This window comes from Myotis yumanensis, unplaced genomic scaffold (assembly GCF_028538775.1).
Source record: "Myotis yumanensis isolate MYYU_CA2020_CCGP unplaced genomic scaffold, mMyoYum1.0.hap1 SCAF_4, whole genome shotgun sequence".
Taxonomy (NCBI): Eukaryota; Metazoa; Chordata; class Mammalia; order Chiroptera; family Vespertilionidae; genus Myotis; species Myotis yumanensis.
The window spans coordinates 29,204,093-29,226,706 of NW_027223755.1; the positions used below are offsets into that span (position 1 = coordinate 29,204,093).

A 22,614-nucleotide genomic window follows, 5' to 3' on the forward strand; every position below is an offset into this window, starting at 1 on the left:
GGATTTGGCCCCAAGCTTAAGGCTGCACTTTTTTAAAAGGGGAAAATAATCACATCTACATTCAATTACCGAACGTCACGCAACGTGCACCTGCCACTTCACAGATAGGGTCTGAGGTGCCCATGCCTCCAGGCCGGCTTGGCCACTGAACACTGTTGCCACCCTCAGCCCCTTTTCGGGGAGAAGGGACATCTGAGAAAGCCAGGACTTCCTTTGGCCAATCCCTTGAATATCCTGATCTCTTCCAGTCCTGTGGCAAAAAAAATAAGCAGCAAGCATTTCAGAGATGGATTTGTCAAGGTCATGGCAGAGGAAAAAAAGAGGGAAAAGGAACAATTCTCACAGCCCCTTGTTGCTCCTCCGGAATAAAGGGCAGCGGGGAGTAGAGAAGTCCCCTGAGAGCCGTTGCCAAGGTCACCAAGCAACAACACAAGGCCAAGGCCCGCTAGTCACGCGAGCCAGCGAGCAAGCGGGCACCAACCCGCGGGTGTCAGGCAGCTGGCTCGGCCTCCTGGAGCCAGATCACTCGCTGGGCCTCTCCTCGGCCAGCCAGCGTGCGTGCGAACGGCGTTCCTGCTTGGGGAGCGGAATCACTGGCTGTTTATAGATCCCACAAACAGTACACTCAGGCTTGACTCCCTGCCATGAAGCAGCCACAGCGCTTGAGAGCAGTTCCTGAAGGATGCAATTGTCTGAGGGTGAGAGGGCCACAAAGATGGGCAGGTGGGCCCCCAACTCCTCCCAGTCGCCCAAGGCGGCCTGGGCTGGGTGAGGAGGAGACTGGAGGTTGCAACCTGTAGGGGCTTTGGGGAGGCAGAGAACAGGTGGGAGAAATCTGTTCTATGTTACGCTGCTGCCCCTCCCCGTTGTCTGGGGACAGTCGCTGCCTGGTGGGACCACAGGGCAGGGCTGGAGGTGCAGAGCTGAGCTGCCCTCCAGGTACCCACCTCTTCTCCTCTTCTGCTGCAAACCCCAGGCCGGGGCTCCTCCTACTGTGCCCCTTTCTGAAGGGGAGGCAAACCGCCACCCAGCACCTTCCCTCCCCTCCTCTCCGACCCTTGACCCTCAGCTAACACACACAGCTAACCAGGGGAGCTGGTGTCAGACACCTGCAGGAACAGAGCACACAGGAGCCCGGGAGATGCCCAGCACGTGGGCAGCACAGAGAAGACGCCAAAGAGCTGAGACAAGCATGATTCAAATACAGATATTTGAGGAGGTAAGAAAAGCTACCAGCAAAATGAAACAAGAACAAAAAATGGTACAAACAAATCAACTGGAAATACTAGGAATGGAAATGGTGAAAGGGAAAACAGCTAAGGGGTTTGGACTGATGGGTCTACCACCCCCTGAGGCAGCCGGGGAAGGGGGTGCCAGACAGAATATAAGAGAAGCCGGTCAGGAGAGGATGGTGTAGAAGGGCCAGCACCTGGACAACTGCAGCTCCAGTCGATGAAACAATGACGCAGAGGGGACAAGGTTGTATGAACGACGGAACAGCTCAGAGGGACAGAGCGCAGAGCACCACACAGGTGACATGGGCAAAGGACACAGTGAAATGTATAAATATCTGCCCTGGCTGGTGTGGCTCGTCCTGTGCTACAAAGGGTTGCTGGTTCAATTCCAGGTCAGGGCCCATGCCCATGTTGGGGGCTCGATCCCCAGGGAGGGGCGTGCAGGAAGCAGCCGATCATATCAATGTTTCTCTCTCCCTCTCTCTCTAAAAATCAATAGAAAATCTTTCTTTAAAAGAAAGAAATGTAAGAACATCAAAGCCAAAGAAAGAATTCCAAAGTTGGGAGAGATGGCAAGAACGAACGGGAATCGAACCCCTCAGGCTGCTCCACACCAGCAGCCACAAGGACACTGCAAACCACGCGACAATATTTTTCAATGTCGAAGGATAAAAACTTTGAACCTAAAATTTTATATTCAGCCCAATTATTATCCAGATGTGAAGGTGTAACAACATTTCAGCACGGGGGGAACCAAGGAAGATTTCACACCCAGACCCACAAGGAAAACACCTTGGGGGAATCACTCGAAGAGAAACACATCCGGGCTGCAAGACATGACAAGGATGGCGACCAAATCCCAGTAAACTTTAAAGAGGAGTCTTTTAAAAAGCTAGGAACAAAGACAAGAACCTGTGCCATCCAGGACTCAACTTCTAGACCAAATCAATGTGCAAGTGTGGGGGGTGGGAGGGAGGTGGGGCAGGGAACCAGAAGACCCAAGCATATGCCGGGGGCAAGTCTTGTTGGGGGAAATGCCAACACTGGTAAGTCTAATAAATCAGATAAAACCAACATGAAAAGGGCTTATGCTAAAGGCAACCCCGAAAGAACAAAAGCATATGAAAGTTCAATCTATAAATGAGGAGCTAGAGAGAGAAAAGGAAACTAATGAAAGGACAATAAATGGGAAATAGGAAATATGATGACAGAAATCAGCCCACAAATTAGAGTGATTACAAGAAGTACAAATAGGTTAAAATAACCACTGGGAGAACGTTTGGGGGAAGGGTGCCTCCTGTTCATCTGCAAGAGGCAGACTCAGACAGAGAAGAAGAGCTGAAAGGAAAAGAATGCAAAAGATGTATCAAGCGGCAAGGAACCCAGAGAAAGCTGTGGACAATCTCGTAACAAAAGGGTTAAAGTCAAATGTGTAAGCTCTAAGATGCCTGGGACAAAAAAAAAAAAAAAAAGAGGCATGGGGCACCCCACGCCTGTTGAAATTAGCAGTCCGTGCCTGACCCTGCCCCACAGCTTCCGCTCCTTGGAGCTGTGGCTTGAAGCTCCTGCCCTGCGGTGGTGGGGCTGGGGGGCGGGGGGGGGGGGGGGGGGGGGTGGAGAGACAGACCTCAGCTTGCTGAGCTGCTGGCTTACATAACAGCTTGCTCTCCATTTCCCAGGGTTCAGACGTCACAGTTGGCTAGCTGCCACGTGTACCTGCCCACCATACACGCTCGCACGCTCGCTTCCCCTCCCCGTCCTAATTTAGCTGTGTCATAATTTTGCTTAAATTGAGGTGCAGTGTTTGTGTTATCACAGACTCTTCTCGGCTGAGCCAGACGGATGCATGTTGAACAGTTCACTGTCCTTCGACAATCTTTGGGCCTGGAGTTAACAAATGCCTGTGTATTGCCTTATTTACACGGTCCCTAACTTGCCCCCCCAAATCTTCCCCGGGTGGAGTAAAGCCTTCCCTCTGTAGGTGTCCTGTCCACCGTCTCCTGGAAGCCTGCCCCCCTCCCCTCCTCGTCACCCTGCTTCTGGTGGAGAGACCCTCCTCCTGAGAGGCCCTGCGGAGGAGGGATGTCTGAAGCTGTCCTGATGCCACCTCCTCTCAGACGAAGGAACAGGTGTGTGCAGGTCCCAGGTGAGAAAGCACTCCCTCCAGCGCTTTGTAGGCAAGTCCTCCTGGCGGTCCAGCCTCCAGCGGCCCATGGACGCGTCCTGAACCTGCTCCTCTCTCTGGGAGCACAGAGGGCTTCCCGTTGTCCCAGGTGTAGGATTTCACAAAGGCGAACACCCTCGTCCTTTCAGCCATTGTGCTAGTCACCCAGTGGGACCTATGGGCCGGAAACTCGGTCCTCGGTTCTGGGAAGCCTTCTGGTTGCTTCCTTGCCCGTTTCCTTCCCTCTGATCTTTCTGGAACAGATTACTCAGGTCTTGTGGGGTCTGGCAGTCTGCCTGACTTTCTCCTCCCCTTCTTCCCTACTTTTCTTTTACTCTTAGAAAGACTCCTTCAAATTTAATTTCTTTCTTTTTAAAAAAACATGTTTTTATTGATTTCAGAGAGGGAGGGAGAGGGAGATAGAAACATCAATAATGAGAGAGAATCTTTGATCAGCTGCCTCCCACACGCCCCACACTGGGGATCGAGCCTACATCCCGGGCATGTGCCCTGACTGGGAATCGAACCATGACCTCCTGGTTCACAGGTTGATGCTCAACCACTGAACCACACTGGCCAGGCTCAACTTTAATTTCTGACCCTCCTACATATTTCTAAGTTTTGCTCTCATGCTTTTAATTGTTGATCTCTCTCTCTTTTTTTAAAGTTTCTGAATATTCCCTTTTACAGAAACCAGTTTTCATTTTGTCGACCTTCAGTTCTCTCTGAGGAGCTTAATGACATCTTTTTTTTTTTTTTTTATTAATCCTCACCTGAGGATATTTTTTTTTCCCTGAGGATATTTTTTCCATTGATTTTTAGAAAGAGTAGAAGGGAGGGAAAGAGTAGAAGTAGAAGAGAGAGAGAGAGAAACATCAACATGAGAGAGACCCATCTATTGGTTGCCTCCTGCATGCATGCAACCAGGCCAGGGATCAAACCTGCAACCTAGGTATGTGCCCAGCGTTCAGGGTCCAGGGTCCAGGGTCCAGGCCCTGCTCACCACTGTTCCCAGTGACCTCCATGGCTATTTCTCTTTGATTTTCAAGGACTTTCTGTGAAATTATGAAACTATCACGAACACTGCCTGAATTCACAGCTTTTCCCTTGAAAATGTGCACCTTCAGCCTGATCTGCTGACAAGTCCCGCTCATACTCAAGTGCCCACTCAGCCCCTCACCCCCACCTCTCACCCCAGGACCCTCATCAGCATCATCACCAAACTTTATGTGATGGCTGTTTTCCCTGAAGAGCCAGGACTGCAGCACCCAGACCCAGCTGCCTGCATGGACCTTGGTTCCTGGGGAGCATCCTGCCCAGCGGTGTCCCCAGAAGGACCCTTGTCCATGGGTCGCCATCCAGCCTTCCATTCTGGGTGTCATTACTCAGGCCTGTCGCCCATGGGTTTCTAACTAGGTCCCATTTCCTCTATGTGAGATGCTCAGAGGAAATCCTCTACAATAAGGGTTCAGTCCTGAGAACTGGCAGCCAGGCACCCAGCCACCTTCCCGGTTCAGTCTGAGCAGGAACTGGAGGCCTTGGGGACTGCATCGCAGGCCTGACAGAAGCTGCCTATTCCAGTTCCCCGGGCGCTTCGGCTTCGAGGTTTGACACTGAAGCTCTGGGAGCATTCTGCAGGGCTGGTGGGGTCACTCCACTCGAGATCCTCATCTCTCCTGACAGTGGGACGGCCCCTGGCCCTGCCACCAGCCCCGCACTGGGCCGCCTTGGGCAGGGCATTCTCAGCCCAGGGCCCTGCAGAGTCCCACGGAGAGGGGCAGTGGGGGCCAATCCCTGCTCTGCGCTTCCATAGAATGTGACACTGAGCAACCTATGGAACCAGTCAATGGTGAAGTATCGTCCTAAACTGTGGCTGCATTTCAAAGACTCCAATGGCCACAGCAACAACTGTTGCATTCAATAAAACAGGTGCCCGATGCCACTGCCTTGGAAGTGGCACTTAAGACAGGACCTCATTTGTCATACAAGTTAGCCAACATGTCGGCTTGGTGCAGAAGTCTAACGAAGCTTCCTTAGGAGTATTGAAAGGCAGTTTTCCCAGGCCACAAGCTTGATAGAATAGCAACCTCTATGTTTGGGTGATGATCAACTTATTTTGACACTTAGCAAAAGATTCTTACTGTTCAGCATTTAAAATGTGTCTATCATTTGTACCAATGAACTTTTCCTGAAATCACTAAGTATTGAGGTATGTGTTTAAATCTATTTCCAGTGCCAGAATCGTATCAATATAAGAGCTTTAGAAAGATTAGGTGCCCAAATGTCCAGCACAATACGTGTATATTTTTAGTTTCGTACAGAGCTAACAATCCCAGGAACTCTGAACACGCATGACCTTATGTGGTTTTTCCTTTCAGTCATTTCAAACACAGAAAGTAGGGCCTATGTTTGCCTGCTCCCCTTATGTTCACATCTCCCACATTCATACAAGTATACGACAGGTTTGCTCAACTTCTAAAACATTTTTATACCAAGTCTTGTCTTTCTATAAATCTCACCTTGTGCTGTTAGGGGAAAACCGCACTTTTGAAAATCTACATTGTACAGAAGCACATGTCTTTAATGTGTCTAGACCAGCCGTGGGCAAACTACGGCCCGTGGGCCAGATCCAGCCCGTTTGAAATGAATAAAACTTAAAAAAAAAAAAAAAGACCGTACCCTTTTATGTAATGATGTTTACTTTGAATTTATATTAGTTCACACAAACACTCCATCCATGCTTTTGTTCCGGCCCTCCAGTCCAGTTTAAGAACCCATTGTGGCCCTCGAGTCAAAAAGTTTGCCCACCCCTGGTCGAGACAGAAAGCCTCACATTAATTTTAAGGTTTGCACGTGGGGTGCGACTTACAGGGAGGGCCTGAGAAAAGAATGGGAGGAGCTAGTAAGTATTTTTAGTAAAATTTGGCGTTTGTTTTGTGCAGAACACAGAATATGCTCTTTAATTTAGTAAATATTTTTTAAAGATAGAGATGCTTTGATATTAAAACAAACAATTCTTAATCATAAAAACAATTAAAAACAATTCTTAATCATAAAAATTCTTGTGAGTTTTTCAGACTTTCTGAAGTTGTTGATCAACTTATTTTTGTTTGAAGTGTGTGTTTTGTCCCTCTTCCCACCCTCTCTATTAAAAAAATATATTTTTATTGATTTCAGAGAGGCAGGGAGAGGGAGAAAGAGATAGAAACATCAATGATTAGAGAGAATCATTGACTGCCTCCTGCACGCCCCCTACTGGGAATTGAGCCTGCAACCTGGGCATGTGCCCTTGACCGGAATCGAACCTGGGACCCTTCAGTTCACAGACTGATGCTCTATCCATTGAGCAAAACTGGCTAGGACCCACCCTCTCTTGCAAAAAAAAAAAAAAAAAAAAGTGGGTTTCTGCTAATGAATTGAGCAGACATTTAATATTTTATATGCCAATAAAAGAAAATTCATATGCGGAGATCTAATCCCCAATATGATAGTGTTACACATGTGTAACTTAATTTTTGGATATGTGATAATTTGTTTTATTATGTAATTGATAAAACGGTGATGTGCATTAATGTTAGTTCAACCATATATTTATACTGTCTGGGAAGGTGTGGTTATAGTTCTGTGAGAGAAGTAACTTGTCAGTGTTCACCAACCTGTAAAAATCCAGTGCAAGAATTTAACATCTAAATAAATAATAAGATGAATGTTTTAAAAAAAGAAAAAGAAATGCACTTTAAATATAACATAAATGGATTAAAAGTAAGAAGGTGGAGTAAAATATGCCAAGCAAACATTAGTAAAAAAAAAAAAAGGCAGAGTGGCTATATTAGTATCAGGCAAACTAGACTTTAGAACAAGGAAAATTATCAACAATAAAGAATCATTTTACATAATGATAACAACAGAACAGTCAATTCATGAAGACAACATAACCCTAAATGAGTATGTACCCTCCAACACAACTTCAAACTACATAAAGCAAAAACTGATAGAACTAAGAGAAGTTTAAAAATCCACAATTATACTGGAAAAGGTTAACCCTTGTCTTTAAGGTTGAGACTAGATAGAAAATCAACAAGGATATACAAGATTAGAACATTATCAACCAACTGGATGTAACTCAGGTTTACAGAATACCTCGCCCAATGACAGTGTCTAATGAGGGCCCACTTCCTGATTCATCAATGACTGTCTTTTTTTGCTGTAACATCACATGGCAGAAGGGGAAGAGATCTCTCTGGGGCCTCTTTTATATGAGTACTAATCCCATTGATGAGAGCTCCATCCTCATTACCTAGTCACCTTCCAAAGGCCCCACATCTAAACACTATCATATTGGGGATTAGATCTCCGCATATGAATTTTCTTTTTTTTGGGGGGGGGGGGGGGGCATATAATTATTCAGTCCATAGCAACTATCAATGAAACCAATACTTTTATCTTTAAAAAAAATAAAAACTGGTAAACCTCTAATCTAACTGATTAAGAAAAATTTAAAGAAGATATATATTATCAATGGAATAAAAGAGGAGACACCACTATAGAAACTATAGGCATTACAAGAACAATATGGGAAAACCATGGACAACTAACTCTGTATCTGCAAATTCAATAAAATAGGTGAAATGGACCAATTTGCTGAAAGACCCTAACTACTGAAATTCACACTAGAATAGTTAACCTGAACAGTCCTATATCTATTAAAGAAGTTGAATTCATCTTTACAAAAATCTTCCAGCCCTAACCCGTTTGGCTCAGTGGATAGAGCGCCGGCCTGCGGACTGAAAGGTCCCAGGTTCGATTCCGGTCAAGGGCATGTACCTCAGTTGTGGGCACATCCCCAGGAGGGAGTGTGCAGGAGGCAGCTGATTAATGTTTCTCTCTCATCATCGATGTTTCTAACTCTCTATCCCTCTCCTTCCTCTCTGAAATCAATAAAGATATATATATTTTTTACAAAAACAACTTCCATTCCAGTTGTTTTCACTGATGAATTTCATCAAACACTTCAGGAAGAAATAATACCAATTCTACACAGTCTCTTCCAGAAAAGAGAAGAGAAGGGCATACTCTCAACTAATTTGAAGCCTGCATTACCATAGCAAAACCAGACAAAGACATTACAAGAAAGAAAAGTACAAAAATATTTCTCATGAATGTAAACACAAGTATTCCCACAAAATATAAGCAAATGTAATCCAGCAATAAGATTTATCTTGAGCATGCAAGGTGGACTCAACATGTGAAAATCAGACAACAGAATTTATAATATTAACAGAAGAAATACCATGCTCATCTCGATAGATGCAGAAAACGCCTTTGACAAACGTTAACATTCATTCATAATAAGAACTCTCAGAAAACAAGAATTAGAGGGAAATTTCTTAATCAGATATAAGATAGCTACAAAAAACCAAAACAACACAATAAAACAAATGTAAGATAATATCATACTTAAGGTTGAAAGATTAAAGACTGAGTGGGAGAATATACTCACCAATAATACATAATATCCAAAATGTATAAAGAACTTAAACAACTCAACACCAAAAAAGCAAATAATCCAATTTTAAAAAGTGGGCAAAGGACCTGAATAGACACTTCTCTAAAGAGGACATACAGATGGCCAAGAAACATATGATAAGATGCTTAATGACACTAATCATCAGATAAATGCAAATTAAAACCACAATGAGATATCACCTCACACCTGTCAAAATGTGTGGCTATCATCAATAAATCCACAAATGAGAAGTGTTGGTGAGGATGTGGAGAAAAGGGAACCCCTCATGCATTGTTGGTGGGAATGCAGATTGGTACAGCCACTGTGGAAAACAGTATGGAGCTTCTCAAAAAATTAAAAATGGAACTGCCTTATAACCCAGTGATTCCACTTCTGAAAATATATCCAAAGAAACCCAAAACACTGATTCAGAAGAATATATGCACCCTTCTGTTCATTGCAGTACTATTTACAATAGTCAAGGTCTGGAAGCAACCTCAGTGCCCATCAGTAGATAAGTGGATAAAAAAGCTGTGGTACATTTACACAATGGAATACTACTGAGCCACGAAAAAGAAGGAAATCTTACATTTCCTGACAGCATGGCTGAACCTAGAAAGTATTATGCTAAGTGAAATAAGCCAGTCAGAGAAAGACAAGTACCATATGATTTCACTTATATGTGGAATCTAATGAACAAAATAAACAAAATAGAAACAGACTCAGAGATACAGAGAACAGACTGACAGCTGTCGGAGGGGAGAGGGTCTGGGTGAAACTGGAGAAGGGATTAAATGAAAAAAAACATAAAACAACCTCATAGACACAGAGGACTGTATGGTGATTACCAGAGGGAAAAGGGGAGGTAGAAGAGTGGAAAGGGGGGATAAATAGTGATGGAAGGAAACTAGACTTTGGATGGTGAATACACAATAGAATATATAAGAATTGTACACTTGATACCTATTTTATTAACCAATGTAACCACAGTAAATTCAATTAAAAATAAAAATTTCAGAAAATGTATCATGCAGCCACAATGCACTTGAACTCCAGCCAGAGTCAAGCAGTCATACCATCAATCTGACTCCACCCCCAGGCCCAAGTTCACAGTTCCTGCGAACATGATCATTTCCGCACTAAACACAATGGCCTTGCAGCCCACCTTACAAGTAGAAATGAAAACGGAGGCACTCTGACCCTGCTCAAAGCTCACAGCGTTGCTCTATTCACATCTAATGTGTGTGTGTGTGTGTGTGTGTGCGCGCACGTCCAGGACCCTCTATCCCACCACATCCGCTCCTGGTTTCCTCTTCCCACCAAGCTCCCAGCCCCAGGCCATACGCAGCGCCTGTGCCAAAGTGCTCACTGGGTGGCAGCTCTGTCTGTCTGCCTGTCTGTCTGTCTCTCCTGGGTTCCCAGGGGAGCTAAGGGCTTGGAGCCACTGGGCCCAAGAGCCACTAAACTCAGACAAAGAAACACGGGTCTGAGTCCAGCTCCAGCCCCAGCCTCAACGGGGACCCTGGACCAGCCCCTAACAGCTGCAAACCCTGGTTTCTTCATCTTGAAATAACAGGCATTAGACCACAGGCACTCTAAAGTCTGCGCCAGCTCTAATATTTTTATGAATTTTTTTTTTATGAATTAATGCCCTGCCATAAACCTCTTCCTTTTTTCTGGTCTGTCTTCGAGAAATTGAAGATTAGAAATAAAAGCTGGGATTTTCTTGTTATTGTTGCTTAATCTGCTTCTTTTGCTCTGTTTGGGAATACTTTTAAACTTCATGAAGAGTCTCTCACCCAAAGTTTGAGAATCAGCAGGTGAAAGAGGACACTCACCACATAACCTCCCTGACGGCAACCAAAGGAAGCTCCCAGAAACTTCCTGTGGGCCACAGAGAACCATAAACAAGAGGCGGCAGAATGAATGAGGCTTCAAGAACATTTAGAGATCTCATGCTCTCAAATGCGGCGTAGAGAGCACTATTCCGACCTGGCTGGTGGCCAGCGGGCAGGATGGGCACCAGGACAGCCTGCAGTACCCTGAGCAGATGGGCAGTGGACCCGACCCCTCAGCCTTTTCCAAGGAAGACGTCCCACCCAGGAGGGTAGCTCCAAAAACATCCACACACACTGGGCAGAACTCAGAAAATCAGTGGCAGATAATGGGGCTGAGCTCTGCCTTCCCCACTTCCCAGCCCCTGAGGGAGCTTGTGGGCACTCAGGAGTCAGGCCTGGTCCTTAGTTCCTGGGCTTCAGGCTCAGTCAGAGGCCCTGAGGCCTCCAGGGAAGACCGAGCCCCCAGAGAAGAACCACAGGGGGGGGGGGGCGCGGGGGGGGTGCAGGGAGGTGGCAATGCACAAGACAGCCTCTGGGGTGCTGCTCTCTGCAAACCCAGCAGAGAAGCAGGACGAGGGTTGGTGGTGAGGACATGTGTGAACATATGTGAAATTGTCCCCTGAGCTCCACCAGGGAGGCTGGGCACTTTGTGCATAAGCTCCTGTATTTATAGCTCAGAACAAAAGTTTTCAAAAGATTTTATGATTAAGATTTTATTATCTTAACTTTGAACATGAATCATAAAAATGTAATGCCAATTATCTTTGCCAAGAATAAAATCCAAACTGCCACAATTCCAGCTCCAATTTTACTATAGCACTGACAAAAGTTTTTTAAGGAAAAATAATATTTAAGAATTTGCTTCCTGAAAACCTGATAAAAACTGAAGTATGGAAGCATTTCCTCCACCGAGAGCATGACATCCCCCCCCCCCCCCCCCCCCCACACACACACACACGCTGAGGCTGGACCCACGCTCTGTTCCAGACAGACCTGAAATGAAACCCACACTCCCTCTAGGACGGGAGTCCCCCAAACACCCACGGACCCAGCAAACTAGACGGCAAGAATGTACTTCCTCACATATTTTTATTTTTAAAAAAGGAAATAATTTATAAGCTCATTGATCCTCATGAGAGCACACCCAAACCCTTCAATAGGGCAGAGATGTTGCAGGGGGGAGCATGGGGTCCTGGGGGCCATGTGGTTCCTGTGGGGACCATGAGGATCAAGCCGGTTAGACAGCTGATCCTTAAAGAACTTATGAGACTTCTCAGGGAAGCTGCCAGGGGGACCCAGAAAAGCACTGAGGGAAGATGGGCTGAAGAGCTGGGGACAGAGGAGGAGGGTTGAGGGGCTGAGTGAGCCTGAGGGTGGGGCCTCACCTGGTGTCCCCACTTCACACACGCAGCCCCCAGGTGGCCTGGCGCTGTTCTGGTCAGTGAGGCCACCCCAGGCTGGCCATGGTCAGCCACCTGTCTCTGTGGGAGGGCCGAGCCCAGGGGACCATCTATCCTCCCTTGCAAGGCTGCCCCCCCCCGCCCCCCGCCCCCCCCCCCCCCCCCCCCCCCGGGGAGGAGCCGCAGGAACCACGGAGGTCATTCCAGGAGCCTGGCATCAGGCGGGGAGCAGGGCCGGGGTCTTCTTTCAGGCTCTGCCTGTTCTGGTTGCCACGGAGCAGGTTGGGGTGCAGAAGAAGCGCCTGGAGCGAAGCTGCTGCCAGCGTTTAGAGAAGGGGTACTGGACCCGGCTTAAATGGCACCAGCAGTTCACCATCTCTGCCCTTCAGCCATCACCTAACACAGTGATGGCGAACCTTTTGAGCTCAGCGTGTCAGCATTTTGGAAAACCCTAACTTAACGCTGGTGCCGTGTCACATATAGAAACTTTTTGATATTTGCAACCATAGTAAAACAAAGATTTATATTTTTGATATTTATTTTATATACTTAAATGCCACTTAACAAAGAAAAATCAACCAAAAAAATGAATTCGCGTGTCACCTCTGACACGCGTGTCATAGGTTCGCCATCACTGACCTAACAGATGAACCGAATGTGGGAGGAGAGGAGTCGAGGAGGCTTCACCTGGGGGACGGAACCGCCCACCACATGGGTCTGGGGCGTAAGAACCAGTTCTGCTCTGGACATCGGGGTCTGAAGTGGACACTCTGGGGGGACACGTGAGCCCAGCTCCTCCCGGGGAAGCAGCTGGAGCTTCAGGAGCACCTTGGCTGCTGGTTATGGGGCCGCCTGCCATGGGCTTCTCTCCCTGTGTCCCCCCACACCCTCCCATGGAGGGACGGCTGCCTCCTCCCAGTCCCCTGCTGAGGAAGGACAAGCCAGGGCCTGGGGAGCTCAGAGTCCTTGGCCCCAGCGAGGCAGCAACACCCTCACTCTGTGAAACACTGATCTGACACAACCCAGAAAACTCCTCAGCATTATATCTCCTAAGAAACAGCATGGCTCTCCCATCCTGCATGGAAAGGCCCACATGGCAGGGCCAGGGAAACACCCCAGAATCACGGAGGGCGGTGTCCATCTCAGAAGAAAGGGCCGGCCCGGCCCTCGCCATCAGCGTGTAATATCAATAAATGGACCAGGCAGACGCACCTGCCAGACCTCAGGAAGCTTAATACACAATTTCCTGTCCTTAATTTGAAAGGAAAAAAAAATCCTGCTTATTATTTTATTAGGTTCTCCCATGGATAAGTAAAACCAGAGAAGGCAGAATGAAAATGGCTTTCAGATCTGACGCCCGGCCATGGCTGGTCGTCTCTGTCCAGCACTCACCTGGAGCACCTGAGCCCCCAGATGTGTGCTGCTCCCAGGAGATCCTGGGGCTCCATCCACAGAGACGCCTCAGAGCCTTAACTCTAGTTCATTGGAAACGGTCACAGCCTCAGGGCCCTAGGGAGAGGCCTGCACTATGACCTTGCGTGTGATCAAGGGGTTAAGGGAGCTCACCTCCAGCAGGAGCCTTCCCTCCAGCACGGCCGACCCTCCACAAGGACCACTCTCTCCTGGCGAGGGGGCACCAGCCACTGGCTGGCGCGGGCACTTCTCCTGCACGGCTGTCAGACAGAAACAGAGCACGTTAGCACCCTCCCCGGGCCCCGGGCCTAGTTGCAAGCTTTTGTTAAGTTGCATTTCTCCATTCTTCACCCCACTGTTCCTCACGGCCACCCTCTTCAGTCCCACACTGACCCATGGCCGCCAGGGCGCACTGGGGCAGCTCGGCCTCCCAGGGAAGAGGACAGGGCAGGAGGAACCAGGATATCTGACCAGGGCAACCAGGTGGGAACAACTAGCTCACATTTGGGAGATCAGGACATCTCGGCTGGGCTTAACCTGAGGACCCCCCCTAACTCTGCTCCCCAGAAACTGCTCTCTACCCACCTCCTACAAACCACTCAGAGCCTCACTGGCTTCAAGGAAACTTGTGTGGAGCCGCCCACACCCCACAGGCATCCATTCCTGCACTGATTGCTCCAGTCCGGGAAGCTGCTGGCCCTCACGTTGCCACCCTGCCCTGTGACGCTGGCGGGACCCTCATGCTTCTCCCATCCCCACATTCCCACCCCCTCCCCAGGTTGGCTCCATCTCCACTTTGGAGGGAAGAGTTCAGACAGACAGACAGACAGATGTCCAGCTCCCTGCTCCCAGGAGCTGGTTAGGGACCTTCCACTGCAGGCTCAGCATCCACCTTGTCACCCAGCAGTTATGGGAGGACCCCGGAGCCAAGAGGACGGGCGAGTAGAGGGATGCAGTCTGGAACTCAGGGCCTCACTTCCGTAGAGGGCGGGTGGGGCAGTGCCTCACAGCTTCCCCTCATTTCTGGGATTTGCAAACTGAAGCTACGGGTGATGTCACTGCAACTGAGGGCCAGGGGCCCGGAGGCGGAGCCCTAGCACTTGCTCTGGTCTTGGGATAAAACGTAAGTGCGGGCACTTAAATCTCCAGTATTTTCTCTTTCAGAACCAGCAGGTTGTGCTGAACTTTTGCTCCAGGATGCGCTGGTCTGTGCTGCTTTCTTACTCAGGCAGCTTCATCCATCGATTGTGAGGGAAACCAAGGCTCTGCCCTCACCTTCCCACGGAGCCCCACTCAGACACAGGGCCTGCTCCCCACAGACACCTCCTCACCCCTGTTAGAGAGAGGTGGGCAGCATCTGCTCTGAGGGGGTTCAGGCCCCCGGACCCACAGCGCAGCGGGGCCCGAATGTGAGCTCCAGCTTGAGACACGGTGTCTGACCCTCCTCCCCACAGAGTGGACACACACCAGGTTACCCCTGGGTCAGCAGCCCCCCATCCCACAGAGGCCATGCTGGGCCCCTTCATTAAATCCTCCGGTGCTGACCAGAGTGCCCTCAGGGCAGAGAGCTCAACACAGGGAGGCGGCCCTTGGGAGGATGGGCACCTCTTGGCCACCTTGTGCCATCCCGCCCTCTCAGAAGCTGTGCCATCAGCCTCCTCTCCCACTGCTAATGCACACTAACCCATGTCACTGCACTGAATACAAAAAGAAGGGAACCCATTTCCTCCCAGAAGGCGGGTGTATTCCTGGAGACATGAGCAGTCACCCCTGGGGGGAGGTGGTCCAGGGGGTCCCCGACAAATACGCTGAGGCTGTCTGCTACCAGCCACCCTCTCAGCAACCAAGTTCCCACACGGCAGACACGCTGAGCTCTGAGACATTAAAGGAGATTGTTTTTAATCCCCTCTGGTGTGCACCCTGCTTCTCAATGCAGGTTCAGAAGTCGGAAGGCTCTCTGCTCCCCAAGAGAGACCCAGGAGCAGCCCTTCCCCTGAAGGGACCTCCAGGTCTCAGAAGGCTCAGTCAGTGTGTGTTCTATAGACACAGACGCAAGAAAGATCAAGGAGAAGTTGGTGTGGGAATAAGACAAGGAGGTCTACCCTCCCCCATCTCTCCCCACCCCCACCCCTCCAGGCAGCCCCTACCACCAGGCCTGACTTCCCAGCCCACCCAGATAGTCCTACCAATTAGAGCTTGGGGCTGGAGTCGGGGGCTGGGGAAGGAGCCCACAGTGCCTGGGAGGATTTGGCGCCAGGAGTGATGCTGGGGTTGGCAGGACCCCCACCTCAGTGCACCCAGGTCACAGGCTACAGACCCAGACCACCAAGACCTCCCGTTCTGCAAACTCCTTTGCCAGCTCGCCACCACCCTCTCCCTAGCTCGTCAGCTCCTTGCCCCCATCCCTCCCCAGCACCTCCCTTGAATTGAGGGAAGGGAGGTTGGGGCTGGACTGTCCCTGCCCTTCTACTCTCTCGCCAGCAGCCGCGGGGGAGGGGGATGCTGACTCCCACAGCTGCAAGGCTGGGGGTGGACCCCAGGCGGTGACGTCATCGCGGATGCCGCCGCTGACCCCTTCACCCAGCGGGGACCCTGCCCCTCACTGCAGCGTGCACAGCTCACTCCCAGGTGCACAGGGGCTGCAGCCCACTCGGGGGGCCAAAAGTGTGTGGGGGGGTGCCCCAACTGCTAATTTCTCCCTGACCCCGCATCTCTCTACACTTGGACACCGCCCCTTCTCCCCCCACACATCGTATTCCCCCACATCTCTTCCCCGCACTGCCCCCACCAGGATACCACCCCCTCAGCATCTCGTCCCCCTCCCCACTCCCCGCTGCGCAGCAGGCACCCCCACTTCCCTCCTCCGCACATCTCTGCACCTGGACACAGCCCCCTCCCCGCCCCCGCACCGCGGGGGGCCCCCCTCCCTGCGCGCGCGGGCACCCCCACTTCCCTCCTCCGCAGCCACATTCCGGGCCACACCCAGCGGCCTCCTCGGGTCCTGTCACGCGATGGGGCCTCAGCGCAGTGACAGCAGCCTGGACCCTGGCCAGGGCCTCGCGTGCGAGCAGAGCCGCCACCCCCACCCCCAGGCCTGAGGCAAGACAGAAAGAAACCGAATGCGACTGTAATGCGCAGGGGGCAGCTTTCCCCAATCCCTGGTCTGACAGGGCCAGCCCCTCACTTCCCGGGTCCCCCAGTTCAGGGGTGCCCAGGATGCTGGCTAATGCCAATGGGGGTGGGGGTGGGGGGTCACAGGGGCCCAAGGGCTCTGAGTCAGGTCATTCCCATTACCAGGGGGTGAAGGGGGTGACAGCAAATGGGTTGTGGGGAGCAGCCCTCACCCCCACCCCCTGCAGGCACCCCCAGGCCCCCTCCCAGCAGCTCCTGGCCTCAGCACTGCCTGGTCACCCTGGGTCTACTCCATCTCGGGGCTTCTCTCCTGAGTCAGCCCTCTCCCTAGGCTGATCTGAGGGTCTGACCTGGGAGGGGAGCTGAGCAGGTGGGGCTGTGGGCAGGGGTGCCGGCTGACAGACCCCAGCCCCACTGCTGGGCACACCCCGGAGGGTCCCACACTCCGTGCCCAGCCTCCCACTCCTGTATGAGGAGGGCAAGCCCACATCCAGGTTCCATCTGTGCCGACTGCCCGAGGTAATGGGTCAGGGAGGAGGGCTGGTAGGGAGCAGGTTGGGGTGTCTCTTCAGGGAGCTGGTGAAAGTGTGGAGAGTCACTGTGCACCCCCTTTCCAAGGCCCAGCTTGTGGAGCAGGTGGTGAGGAGGCGATGTTCCAGGGATGAGCAGTACCCCAAGATCCAGGGTGCAAAGACCTCCCTGTGGGACAGCCATCGAAGTGCCCAGTGCCTGGCCTCTGAAGGGCAGTGAGGGGGGCGCCACAGAAGCCGATCTCAGCCCGGGCAGAGCCTGGAGCATTGGGCTTCCTGTGTGTCAGGCAGCTCCGGGCCACGTGGCAGGGGCCAGGGCTGTCCACTCCCAGAATTGAAGGGGGCACAGGCTCGCGCAACTGCCTGACCCTGCAGAGTCTGGCCCCACTGTATCCTTCCCCACGAAGTCTCCATAGCCCCAGGACTGCAGCCACACTTGAGATTCTCACTGCCCTGTCCATGCTGTCCCCCAGCTGGCTGCAGAATTAACTGGAACCAGCCTTTCTCTCATTTCATTGATTTATTGCATCCCTGGAAAGTTTCCTTTGGAACAGAGAGAATTTGAAGAATTATCCTGGAGATAGTGGACATCTCTGTATGTACCCTCGCAGGGTCGGGTAGGGGCTTCCCTTTGAGGCTCAGACTGGGGCTGACTGCACCCTGCCTGCTGGCCCCCGCCCCATAGCCCCCACCCTGCTTGCTCAGAGACCTTCCTTTCCTTTGCACAGAGGAGACTCAGGGCAAGGTGTGACCTGAGCTGAACCATGTGCCACGGGGGCCCAGACCCCCCACCAGTGCCTGAGTCTGGCCAGTGAGAGGTGCCAAGTGCTCCTGGCGGAAGTCGGGAGACCCCCCGCTCTGCCTGTGGACAGTGCTGTGATGCCTGGAAGGTGGAAGCCTCTTTGCTCCCAGCTCAGGTGAAGCCAGCTTCTTAGTGGACAGACAGTTGGGTGCAGCATAAGTGAGTCCATGACAGGTGGGTCCCGGACAGATGAGCCCAGGATGTGGGATGCACTGAATGTGGAATGCAAGGGGCTGTCTATGCGTTGGAGTACAGGACTCCTGTCGCCCAGGGCTCCCACAGGAGGCTGGGCTGAAAACCCGATTCTCACCAGCTGCAGTTCCTAGCAAGGACTGGTCCATGTCCACACCCCAGTCCCTGCTTTGAATGGAACACATGCCCAGTAAAACCTGGCACTATTTCAACATCAAGTCAGAGCCCCAAGGCTGCTGCTGTGACCTGACCTCCACGCTTGGGGTGGCACCCACAGCAGGTGTCATCAGGCTATTTCTTCCTCCAGCCCTGGCCCAGCAGCTTGCTGGCCCCTGGGGCTCAGCCTCCTGCCCCAGCCCCTCAGAGGTCAGAGCCCACCTCCACACCTCCTAGTGTCCCTCTGCAGGCAGCTGGCATGGCCATGGCCCCACTTCGGTCCATCTCATTGGAAGCTAACTTCCAGCTGGGCCCCCTCGGAGTTGTGCTCAGCACAGGGATGTGCACAGCTTAGAGCAGCTTCCCAGGACCCCCTGTAAGACAGGGTCCAACAAGGCCACACACCTAATGTGCCTTTTGCAGCCTGGGCAGCAGGGGCCCCATAAACACCTTCCTGTTCTGCTTCTACACCTGATTGCGGCTCACTCCACAGTAAGGTGACGCTATTTTTTTTTTTTTATTGAATTTTTACAGAGAGGAAGGGAGAGAGATAGAGAGCTAGAAACATCGATGAGAGAGAAACATCAATCAACTGCCTCCTGCACATCTCCCACTGGGGATATGCCGGCAACCCAGGTACATGCCCTTGACCGGAATCGAACCTGGGACCCTTGAGTCCGCAGGCCGACGCTCTATCCACTGAGCCAAACCGGTTTCGGCAAGGTGGCGCTATTGACTGAATGTGTGTTCCCCCCAAAGTTCATGTGTTGAAACCTAACCCCAAGTTGTATTTGGAGGTGGGGCTTTGGGAGATGACTGAGCCATGAGGGTGGCACTCCATGAATGTGATTGGTGCCCCTATAAGAAGAGACCACAGAGCTCCCTGCCTCTCCTGCCTGTGAGGACAGAGAGAAGGCAGCATCTGCTACTGGAATAGGTTTTCCCAGAACCCGGCCATGTGGGCACGCTGGGCTCGGCCGTCCAGCTCCAGGATGTGACACCAGTGTCTGTTGTCTACAAGCCGCCATGTCTGGGGCAGCCTGTGTTGACTAAGATGGGTAGTTACCAAAGTATCCAGATCGTGACCACATGGCCACACATCATGCAGGGCAGGGTCCCTGGCAGCCCATGCACAAGGGCCACTCACCAGGTGCACTGCAGGTGGCCTGTCCCCTTTGTGCAGCTAAGAAACTGGAACGTGGGGGAGTGGGGGGCGAACCTTGGGCCAGGACAGTGGGAGTGTGCTGCCCCTTCTTGGTGACTGTGGTGAGGCCTCTCCAGGGGCCCCGAGGGTACATGAGTCCAGGAGTTGACAGGTGACCTGAAAGCCCCAGCTCACCTCTCCGGATACTCGCTCTCTCCATAAGTGCCAGCATGTTTGTGAGTCTAACCAGTGCAGTGCAACCAGACCCAGGGGAGTAAATGACCAGGGCCTGGCAGGGAGAGCAGATGGTGGGTGCTCTGGGTGAGGGAGGGAGGGAAGGTTCTGGGAGAGAGAACAGGTGAGCCAGGGGAGGGAGAGAGGGAGGGAAGGTTCTGGGAGAGAGAACAGGTGAGCCAGGGGAGGGAGAGAGGGAGGGAGGGTTCTGGGAGAGAGGACAGGTGAGCCAGGGGAGGGAGGGAGGGAAGGTTCTGGGAGAGGACAGGTGAGCCAGGGGAGGGAGGGAGGGAAGGTTCTGGGAGAGAGGACAGGTGAGCCAGGGGAGGGAGAGAGGGAGGGAGGGTTCTGGGAGAGAGAACAGGTGAGCCAGGGGAGGGAGGGAGGGAAGGTTCTGGGAGAGAGAACAGGTGAGCCAGGGGAGGGAGAGAGGGAGGGAAGGTTCTGGGAGAGAGGACAGGTGAGCCAGGGGAGGGAGGGAGGGAAGGTTCTGGGAGAGAGGACAGGTGAGCCAGGGGAGGGAGGGAGGGAAGGTTCTGGGAGAGAGGACAGGTGAGCCAGGGGAGGGAGGGAGGGAAGGTTCTGGGAGAGGACAGGTGAGCCAGGGGAGGGAGGGAGAAAGGGTAGATGCAGGGAGAGAGGACAGGTGCTTCAAGGGAGGGAGGGCACACCAGAGGAGGAAGAAAGTGAAGGTGCTGGAGGGGTTGGGCAGTGAGGAGAATCAGTGCTCCAAGGGTGGGAGAGAGGCAAATAAATGCAAAGGGGGGGGGGCGGTACTCTGTGGGAGGTGGGAGGAGGGGGTGGAGTTGCAGGGAGGGGATGCTCCACTTCTGATCTCTGCTCCCCATCCTTCCTGTGTCTACACAGGCACCTTCACTGACATCACATTAGTGGCCCCCACCTCACAGTTGCACGAATTCCTTCGGTCTTCACTTTCTGAGAACTAAAAGATAAACTCCTCGCTTTGCCTTGGAAGAGGGACATGAAGTGTACATGTACTTAGGTTTCTTGATGGCTACAAACTGTATTTGAGGAGGAAGCTCCTGGCCTCAGTTACCTTCTGCACAGATTGTGTTGCCTGCACCTGGGGTGCAGACAATTGATCCTTCCTGTCACTCCAAGCAGCTGGTGCTCAGTGTCGGACACCTGCCGGGCTCTAGATACCACCCACAGGGTCTCTGTGCGGGAGACCCGGACAAGCACAGCTTTCTCTCAATCACCCCAAGGAGGTGGAGTCCCCACCAACAATCGAGCGCTCAGATGGGTGACAGGAAACGAGTAAAGGCAGCCTTCACCTCAATGTGCACGAGGAGAGACCGAGGGCGCCCGGCGGTCTGGAAGGATCATAGTGGCTTTGGGCAGCCTGCTGTGCGCACACGGCTACAAACAGGCAAGGGACACACACACTTTAGCCTGCAAAGCAGGCGGGTCCAGCACACGTGGTTAGTCGGCCTGGGTGAGTGTCTGGGGAGGGGCCAGGATGATGAGGATTCCAGAGAGCCCCAGCCCTCCCAGAAAACACGTGACACCGGGTGAGAGGGAGCAGAATGCTGTCCAGGCTGCCCCCTGTGCGTCTAGGGGAGCTCAGAGCATCACAGAGCTGCATCTGTCCTCTCCCCTGTCCTCTCCCCCAGAGTGAGGACTTGAGGATGTGCTGTCCCGGGAAGGATGGGCCTCTCACCAGCTCTCCTCTACCCAAGAGCTCCCTCTGTGGATCTGTGGGGACCTCACCCGCCTGATGAAAGGGCATTCTCTGCAGGCACTTCACCTGCAGGCTCCACCGTCTGCCCCAGGTTGCAGGTGGATGGGGAGTTTCTGGAGGAAAAATAGTGACCCCTCTCCTCTATGCCCATTTCACCTGGCTGCAGCCTGGTCTGGAGGACACCCTCAGAGCAACACAGGGGGGCAAGGTGAGGGGGCAAGCCCACTGGCCTCCCCACTGTCTAGCAGGCGCCCCCTCCCTAGGCAGTGCCCCTCCCAATAGGTAAAAAACAGACAAACAAAAAACAGAAGGGAGGGACCACAGAAGGGGGAGTAACCAGCAGGGCCTAGGGCAGGGGTGGGCAAACTTTTTGACTCGAGGGCCACAATGGGTTCTTAAACTGGACCGGAGGGCCGGAACAAAAGCATGGATGGAGTGTTTGTGTGAACTAATATAAATTCAAAGTAAACATCATTACATAAAAGGGTACGGTCTCTTTTTTTTTAGTTTTATTCATTTCAAACGGGCCGGATCCAGCACGAGGGCCGTAGTTTGCCCACGGCTGGCCTAGGGGAACTCTGTGCGTATGTGTGAAAGTTCTGTGTGAATGCTGTTTGTGAGTACTGTGAGTCTGTATGGATGCTTTGTGTCTGAACACTGTGTGTATGCTGTGTTTGTGAGTACTGTGTGTGAATGCTGGGTGTGAATGCCATGTGTGTGAACGCTGAGTGTGAACACTCTGGATGTGTGTGTATAAAAGCTATGTTTGAACACAGTGTGAACACTAAGTGTGTGAATGCTGGGTGTGTGTGAATGCTCTGTGTGTCTTTGTGTGTGAATGCTGTGTGTGTGAATGCTGTGTGTGTGTGTGTGTGTGTGAACACGGAGCATGCAAATGTCCTGCTTTGGGTTAAGACAATGAGTGGGAGAATGACTCCTGGTGAGGAAGCTTTCCACACATGGTGCGGACATGCTTTAACAGAGTGTGGCACACATGTGGGGAGAGGGTCCTAGCATGTGGGGTTTGGTGTGGTGTCCGTTCTCCCAAATGCCTGTCCACCCTCTTTAGTGGTACAGCTTGAGGGGAGAAGGGATTAAAGCTGCCACTCAAAGCCCCAAGTTCCCTTAGACAAGAAAACTCATCAGGAGTATAAATAAACATGTGC

General features: G+C 51.8%; 1 protein-coding gene across 1 annotated transcript in view; it reads right to left on the reverse strand.

Annotated features, from left to right (window-relative positions):
* Positions 1-22,614, reverse strand: part of AHRR (aryl hydrocarbon receptor repressor) — a 60,696-nt gene that overhangs the window by 21,657 nt on the left and 16,425 nt on the right. The window contains exon 3 of the mRNA XM_070411446.1: positions 13,710-13,816. Coding sequence (XP_070267547.1) covers positions 13,710-13,816 — 107 coding nt within the window. The remainder of the gene's footprint in view (positions 1-13,709; positions 13,817-22,614) is intronic.